Genomic DNA, 8,431 nt, shown 5'->3' on the forward strand with positions numbered 1-8,431 from the left:
AGCAGAATTCTCCGACTGCCAAGATCAAGATTACTCCATAGGAGGTTGGTCCATTCTTCAGCTCCTCACCGGGCCTTGCAGGCAATATAAATATGCTTCTCGAAAAATTGTGCCCTTCTCAAGAATACAGGTTCCCAGTTTGTTTCGAAATCCACAAGTGTAAAATGGAATTACCCTGTATTTAAAGTGCCCCACTAAAGCTCCTATCCACTTGCCATTATCCCCTATTTCCCTAATCCCTGTTTTAAAAAAGTAATTCCAAGTGGCAGTTAGAAAACCATAGAACAGGAAACACAGTAATTGTCCTAAATAGCGCAGTTTTCCTCAATACACACCTTCCTGATGTGTAACAATTTCTCCATATACTTTAACAAAAGACAGACAGTTCGCTTAAAATGATGCCATAACAACAAGTGAAAATTTGGGTTCTACTTTTGAAAGCAGATTATGCAAAATGTACTCTCCTCCATGGAATTGTTGAGAAATCTTTAAATACATATTTATGAATAAAAAAAATTTTTTTTTAAAAAAAGTCTAATGGAGTGAGCTTAGAAAGGGACCCCGATTTATTCTAAGAAACATAAGATTATTCTGATACAGTGAAAGAGATTTGTCCTTTTGTCATAAATCTGGCGAGAGCATGAGCAACTGCACAGCTAATTTACTCACACCTTTTCCCAGCTCCTTCTTTGCAAAGATAAACCAGAGGTCCCTTCACGGAATGTAGCTGAAATGTGGCAGGTTTTGGCAAGTGCATACTTACTTTCAGACACGCGTACTGAAAGATTTGTTGGACTGCACCAAGTATCCTTACTCCATCACCTTTACAGCTGTGAACGTGTTGACTGCTGGATTAGCCACCACATCCACAAATAAAGCATTTGATATTTCAGTTCTTGTTTGCTGCTTTCGCATTCCTAGACTGGACTCGAGGAGAAATCAACACCTTTGGATTGCTGCTTAGTCTCGTCAGGCACAGGGCGAGGGTAGCAGGAAAGGCACTATCAGCAGGCAGAAATGAAGTGGCGTTTTACATCACTTCAGCTCCACACACCTCCCGTCACTGCTCTATTGAAAATTTAAACTGGAAAATGACAATAAAAAGCCGGAATAATGGGTAAAGCAGGACACGAAATTCGATAGACATTGCTACGAGCTTGAAGGGAAGCAACTTAAAAGGTCAGAGAGCAAATGGGAATGGCCACAATCATCTGAAGGCAGTTGGAAGGTAAGTTGATGGACACTGGTTTGACCTGCAGGTCAGCAAACTAGTTTAACTCTACCTTGATCTGCTCAACGCAGAGACAAGTTCCCGGCTCCTATCAAGCAACTCAATGCCCTTATCTGGACGGGTTTAGTAAAAGTAAATCCACTACAAAAAGGAGCTATTCAGCCTTCAAGTGCTGGGTTTTGCTGGTAAAAGAAAGGAAAAATATGTGTGTTCTCACACAGCCTGGATCCAAACTGGCAGCTCCCAAACAGCAGCAGCATACTCTCCTTCCTGGGCCAAGGATGAGTTTTGCTGCTGGCTCTATCCCACTGCCAGACATTCCCGAGATGGAGCAACCAGTGCCATAAAGAAACCAACAAGTTCCTGGACAATAGCATTTTGATAGTGCTCTCTTTTCAGGTGAGTATCGGAGAAGCAGTATCTTCTATCTATCTTCTATCTTCTATCGGAGAAGCTATCCTCTGCTCCATTGCCCTTTTTACTAGGTGCTCAGACCATTTCATCTTGACCAAAATTTCCAAGTAACATAACCACTGCCTCTCACTCCCACTGAGGAAATCAGGTGTTGCTACACCACCCATGTTACATGGCATTAAAAAACAACAACAGAAAAAAATCAGAGCAAACTGTTGCTTTGTTTCAGTAGCAAACTTTGCAGGTCTCTCCTGGTTGCGTTTGTAATGAAGAAAAATCCAAATGCAGCTCAGAAAAGGTCAGCCAGAGCAACTCTTGTTTCTAGTGGTTCTTAACAGTCCCGTCTAACCCCTACACCATGCAGAGGTCCAAAACCTTGAATGTATCTGGAGTTGACTGGTCTATGTTTTTTTTCCCCTGCAGTTTAATACCTGTTGTTTAAGGTACTACCAACAACCATGTGTTTTACATGTGTGCACAAAAGAAGATTCTGCTATGCAGATGACATGCTCTAGCCCTAATTTTTCAGTGCCCCAACAGTGAGCATCACCTCCCTAGGTAACAGAAGAGGCCAGATTTCCAAACAGAAACAACACGACCACCACACACTCCCCCATCCCCCCATCTCCCCAAAGAAGGTGGTAAAATAAAGTGTTACGAGTTTGAGGGGTTTGGTTTTGGTTTCGGTTTGGTGTTTTGGGTGTTTTTGCCAAGAAGCTAAGCAAATGCACAATTGTGTTTTTATTGCCGTCCAGGGGGAGCTTGTGGAAAAGATTTAAAGGACACAGCAAGGGCGGCAGCGCTTGACCGGCTGGCTGACAGCACCCCGCAGCCCCTGAAATTGCCCAGATTCCCGGTCCTGTGGGGAAATCGTCCCGGAACAAGAAGGGAGTTTTCACACACAACCGTGAAGTTTCCCAGCCCTGAGACCTGAAGAAGTTAGTGCTCGCCAAGGCGATTACGCCCCCAGCCACAACCACCTCACCTCAAAACAAAAGCGAAGGACCACTTTTCCTTTTGTCTTTTAAAGCAATAATGACCCTCAGCGTTTCAATATTAAATCTCCTTTCACAATGGATCTGCCGTGATGTGAAAAATAATTTCAACGAGGAGGTACATGCAAAGCAGCTTCCCAAACATACTCAGATTTGTGAGAGGCACTGTAAAATTAGTCTGATAAAAACAATTAAACAATTTTCTAAAAAAAGAGTTAATGTCTTTCATTTAGTTTCCTCTGATGGTGCATTTTAAAAAGCATGAAACAGAACAACTTGCCCATCTTAATGCCTCAAAGCTGCTCTCAGTATGTGCTAAAATTTACGTTCGTTGTATGTTCACTTTTTTCCGAAACTCTAGAGAACAACTCGTGCCATATTAGTTCAAAGTAAATCATTGACTGTAACGATGGACTAACAAAGAAGAAAAACAACTGGCTGACCTAAGGTAGAATGATTTTCTGGAGTTTATTAATACCATTTAAAATATTACAGATAAAAATCAATTACATTTCATGCATTTAAAATGCAAATCTAAAATGTTCCAGCGAAGGGCTTTTCATTTCAATGTGAAATATCCAAATTATTTCAACATTACAATGAGACAAGTTTAGTTTGCAGCGTTGCAAACCGCTAATGTAGTGTCAGGAGTGTTTATTAACATTTATCAATATTATTTTCAGGAAATACACATAGGCCAACGTTAGTTCAGTTTCACTTGGACAGTTTATTTAATACATGGGTTGTGGCAAACCCACTTTATGAAATATAGGAGAACTCTCACCGTAACTATACCTGAACTGCCAGCAAATGCAAATAAGTACATGCTCCATTAAATTAAATGTCATTCAACATTTATCAAATATTGTTTGCTTAATTACAGTTGTATGCCTAGCTAAATTAATATTCAAGCAAAACCTATATCCTGAAGTGTGATTTGATGCACACTTCAAGAAAGGAGTCCAGGAAAAAAAAAAAAAAAAAAAAAAAACCAAAAAAAACCCAGTGAACCAGGACTGCAACAAGAATGTTTTCTCGTGACAGGAAAAGAAAGAAATAAAAATTAAAAAGAAAAAAAAAAAAAAAAGCTCAAGTGTACTTCAATATATTTTCAAATATTTACTGGAAGAAATTTACAAGAAAAATACTATACAAAATCGTCTCCTGGACAACTGCACCTCACACCGATATACTGGTGGAGTTTTATTTAATTGTTAGCTAATCTAGAACGATTTCCCAGTGGTACAAACCTATAGGTTCAGACGCATTTTACAAATATTTAATTTTCCTATTCCCCCCCGGCCTCCCTTTTTTGGCATTGGAAATACATCTTCGCTTGAAACCCACGGTTCTTCTTCATCTGTCTGAAGTTAAAAAAAAATATACGACTTTCAACCTAATTATTTTCAACGTATTTCGCGATTCCTGCTCAAACGAGAATTATACAAATATGCTGGCAAACGCAGTGAAATTCGGACTCGAGGAGGTAAACGATTTGTTAAAATCGGGAAAAAAAAAAATAAAGGGGGAAGGGAAATAAGCACACTGCCGCTCCGGGGAGCAGACGTGCTCCGAGCAGGTGCCGGGATGAGAGCAGGTCCGAGTGTCAGCCCGGCGCTGTGCGGGGCACGGAGCGCGGCTGGCGGCGCTGCCGTCGGAGGCCCCGCCGCGGAGCAGCCCCGGCCGCCTGCCCGCCCCGCCGGGCACCGCGGCTGTACCGGCGCCAGCGGCGGACGGAGGGAGTACGGGACGGTTTCCAGCAGCAAAGCGAGAGGGGACGTGGGTGTTTTTTTCCGCTCTAAAAGCAACACGAGGAGGGGGGTCTCAAGGCGAAGGGGAAAGGAGGCGGCGGCGGGGCCGCCCCATGGGGGGTCGCGGCTCTCCGCCCTTGCCCAGCCGCTCCCCTGCCCCCGTCGCGGGCGTTGCGCGGCCCGGCCGCACCGCCAGCCCCGTGCGGGGCTCCGGGAGGGCAGCGGAGCGGCCGCGGGGCTGAGCGCTGTTCTTGCGGAGCCGTGCCAGCTACTTACGTGTCCGCGTCCCCGCCGCAGGGCTGCGCGCTCGCGGGGCTGCGCGACCAGGAGGGCGGCGGGACTGGGGTGCGCGACGGCGCCGAGCCTCCGCCTGTCACTCCAGGCCGTTGCGGTGGCCGGGCTCGGAGGGCGGCAGCAGCTCCGGGGAGTGGCAGGGCGGACTGCCGGCCGCGCTGTGCTCGCTGTCGGTGTCGCTGCCCTTCTTGCCGCCGGGACCGGGGCCGCCGCCGGGGCCGCCGCCGCCGGGACCCCCGGAGCCTCCGGGGCCGCTGTGGGTCTTGACGTGCTTGCTGAGGTGGTCGCTGCGCATGAAGCGCTTGTTGCAGACGGGGCAGGCGAAGCGCTTCTCGCCCGTGTGGGTCCGCAGGTGCCGCTGCAGCTCGTCGGAGCGGGTGAAGCGCTTGCCGCAGAAGAGCCAGTTGCAGACGAAGGGCCGCTCGCCCGTGTGCCAGCGCAGGTGCGCCTTCAGGTGCGAGGTTTTGCCGTAGACCTTGCCGCAGCCGGGGATGTGACAGCTGTGCAGCCCCTTGCGGCGCAGGCTGGCCCCCGCCGGCCCCAGCCGCTCGGCCTCCTGGCAGTTGGGGCAGTCGCAGGTGGCGCGCCCCGAGTAGCGGCGGGCGGAGGAGCGCGGAGAAGCGGCCAGAGGCGCGGCGGGGCCGCCGCCCAGCATGGAGCCCCCGGCGCCGGCCAGCGGCGAGGGGGCCGAGTCCGGGTAGGAGCCGGGCAGCACCGGCTTAAATCCGTCCATGAGATGCTGCCCGGCGGGGCTGAGGAGGTGCGAGGAGGCGCCGCTGCTGAAGGCTGAGTGGCCCAGGCCCGAATAATCCGAGTTGTAGCCCAGTGGCGAGTGGAGCGAGGTCTGGAGTCCGCCGGGCGCCGGGTGCAGCGAGCCGGGCAGCGCGGCCGCGCCGTTGGGGCTCTGCACGTCGATCCAGCCGGCGCCCACGTCCCACCAGCTGGAGGCGCCCGCTGAGCCAACCTCGCCGGCGCCGAGCCCCGGGTGCGAGGGCTTGAACCAGGACTCGTAGGGGTGCGCCATGCCCACCCGCGGGTAGATGCCCTGCAGCCCCTCCACCGACGTGTGCACCTTGGAGATGAAGACGGGCTGGTGCGCCGCCGCCTCCTGTCCCGCCGCCCCACCGCCGCCGCCTCCGCCGCCGCCGCCGCCACCGGCGCTGCCCGGAGCCTGGAAGACGGAGTAGTCGTTGGCGAAGGGCGAGCTGGCGGCCGCCGCGCTGCTGGAGGTGAGGGAGAAGGCGCTGGAGCCCGGCGAGCCGCCGCAGCTGAACGAGTCCGAGACGAGGGCGGCCGCCGCCGCCGCCGCCGCTGCTGCCGCCGCCGAGGAGCCGTTCCGCGCCGCGCCCGCCACGCCGAAGCCCGGGAGGCCGGAGCCCACGGCGCCGCAGCTGCCCGCCGAGGCTGAGGAGGAGGAGCGTTTCCAGGGGTGGAAGCCTTTGCCGAAGGAGGACGCGCTGTCCGAAAGGGCGGACGGCGAGGGGCTGGGGCTGCCGATCTTGTTGCAGGTCGCGGCGAGCATGGCCAGCGGCGTGGAGCCTACCCGCGGTTCCTCCTGCGGGCACAGAGGGGAGAGGGCCGTCCCGCCGGCGTCAGGGATGGAGCGGCCCCGCGCCGCCGCCCCGCGCCCCGCGTTCCGCGCCCGGCACCGCTCCGCCGCCCGGCCCCGCTCCGCTCCGCCGCCCGGCCCCGGGCGCAAAGTTTCCCGACTCCCGCGGGAGGATCCCTTCACTGGGGCCGGCACCGCAGTTCTGCCTCCAAACGCCTACCGGGGCTTTTTTTCACCATCCAACTCCCCTCCCCCGAAGGAGCTCAGGAAGGGTTAAAAAAGGGGAAGAAAAAAACAGAGGGGAAAAAAGTTGCGTCTGTTACCGTAGCTTTAGAGATGCCCCCGGCACGGCGGCAGCTACGTTTCAGCCTGCTCCCTTTCCCCGGGACGTGGCTGGTCCCCGTCCCTCAGGCCAGTAAAGCTGTTTTCTTAAATACAGAATCGCAGGACTATCAAATTACTGCTTTTCTTTTTCTTTCTTTTTTTTTTTCTTTAAGCGTCCTTTAAATCAGCCTAATTTAAGTAGCAACGATAATGAAATACATATATAAATTTAACATATGTAAATATGTATGCATACACGAGTTGAACGTACCTGCTAGACACGGTGGGTTGTGTTATTTTAAAGGGAAATAAAAAGCCACAATCTGTTGCAAATTTTTTAAAAATTGCACGCAAAAAAAAACCCCGACAGTGCTGGGTTTGGGATTTTTTTTTTTTGTTTGTTGTTTTTTTTCTTCCAGCAGTCACATATAAAGAAGAAAATCTACTTCTTCGGGGCCACAGGAACAGTACAGCCCAGGCGCTGTAGGTTGTTTCTACAAATGCCCTTAAAACCTTTTCTTGCTCAGTGAAAAGTGACTCTGCCCCCTTTTCCCCCTCTCACTCTTTCTTTTCACTTAAATTCACTTGTACTTAAGCTAAAAAAAAAAAAAAAAAAAAAAAAAAAAAAAAAAAAAAGGAAAAAAAAAAAAAACCAGGCTGAATAGAGGAGACTGATAGCCCCGGTCAAGACAGGGGTTATTTTAACCCCCTCCAATCGACAATAAAAAGAAACCAATTAAACCAGCAAGAGAAAAAAATCCTTAGACTCACCCCTAGAAGTGAAGTTGCCATCACACAAAAGTGCCCTCCTCTCAGAGGATCTTTTTTATATTGATAAATCAGAGGCAGTGTTTTTTTTAGAGGTGTGCAATACAATGATCAGTTCCGCCCATTCCACCACAATTGTAGCTCCCTCGCCGGCTTTGAAGTGCCGCTGAGCCGCCGCCAGCCAATCCCCGCCACCGCCGCCTCGCTCGCCGACGTGACTGCGTGAAGTCAGCAGCGCCGTCGAGCCCGGCCGCCGAGCCCCGCCGGCGCTGATGACCTCACGCACTCACGTCGGCGAGCGCCGCGAGCTGCGGTCCCGGTCCGCAGGGACCGCTCACCCCGGCTCGGGCTACTCCGTCCCGGCCGCCCCTTTCCATCACCCCCCCCGCCCCCCCCCCGCCTCGTGTGCGTAATTTGACAACAGTTGTTTTTGGTTGTTTTTCTTTTTCCCGTGGAGCGGTTTATGTTTGAATTTTTATATCATCATGATCATCATCATAATCTCAGTCTTACTATGATTATGGGCACGGCGAGAGCGGTAGCATCCCGTTTCTCCACTAGCCCCCCCCCCCCCTTCCCGATCCCTTCTGGTCAGCCCTTCTTTTCCCGTTGTCCCGGCAAGGAGAGGGAACAATTTAGGCCACTGCTGCCTGTCGTTCCCTCCCTTCTCGCCCTCGCCGACCGCGCTTTCAGGCGTGATTCTTGGCGGTGGGGTTGCACAAGCGGAGTCCACCCGGGCGGCACCGGCACAACCAGGGTCTGGCTTCCCGCCCCCCGTCCCCCTCGAAGGTGAGCGCTTTGCTCTCCTCGGCTCCTCGCCTAGCCCTGGGAGGCTGTGGGGAAGGGCAGCGCCCTCTCCCCCTGTCCCTGGGGGACCTCGCTTGGCCCGGCCCTGCTCGCCCAGGTGCACTCTTCCCCGCGGGTTTTCCACGGCTTTGCTTAGTTTTCCAGGGGATGTTTTTCCTCTTTCTCCCGGCTTCGGTTTTGACCCGTTTCCGTGTCGTGGGGATATTGACTGTACATCATATCTATTGATCAAGGGAGTAATGTACATTATCATACTTTGAAGTAAGAGTGAAGTAAATTAATGAACTGCTTTCTTTCT

At 51.9% G+C, this 8,431-nt stretch overlaps 1 protein-coding gene across 1 annotated transcript; it reads right to left on the reverse strand.

Moving 5' to 3' along the window:
* Positions 1 to 4,764: 4,764 nt before the first annotated feature.
* Positions 4,765 to 7,365, reverse strand: SP8 (Sp8 transcription factor). Its single transcript, XM_041466623.1, has 2 exons — positions 7,330 to 7,365; positions 4,765 to 6,240 (listed from the first exon to the last, which is right to left on the reverse strand). The coding sequence occupies exons 1-2, from the start codon at positions 7,348 to 7,350 to the stop codon at positions 4,765 to 4,767; spliced, it is 1,497 nt and encodes a 498-aa protein (XP_041322557.1). The 5' UTR covers positions 7,351 to 7,365.
* Between the last annotated feature and the right edge of the window lie 1,066 nt (positions 7,366 to 8,431).

Source organism: Pyrgilauda ruficollis, unplaced genomic scaffold (assembly GCF_017590135.1).
Source record: "Pyrgilauda ruficollis isolate IOZ18807 unplaced genomic scaffold, ASM1759013v1 scaffold2, whole genome shotgun sequence".
Classification (NCBI taxonomy): domain Eukaryota; kingdom Metazoa; phylum Chordata; class Aves; order Passeriformes; family Passeridae; genus Pyrgilauda; species Pyrgilauda ruficollis.

What these genes read in the sequence shown, in the direction of transcription:
- SP8 (XM_041466623.1), bottom strand. Translation starts at nt 7,350, where the DNA reads ATGGCAACTTCACTTCTAGGG. An exon ending in TGGCAACTTCACTTCTAGGG is followed by an intron (nt 6,241 to 7,329) that starts GTGAGTCTAAGG and finishes CTGTGCCCGCAG; the next exon opens with GAGGAACCGCGGGTAGGCTC.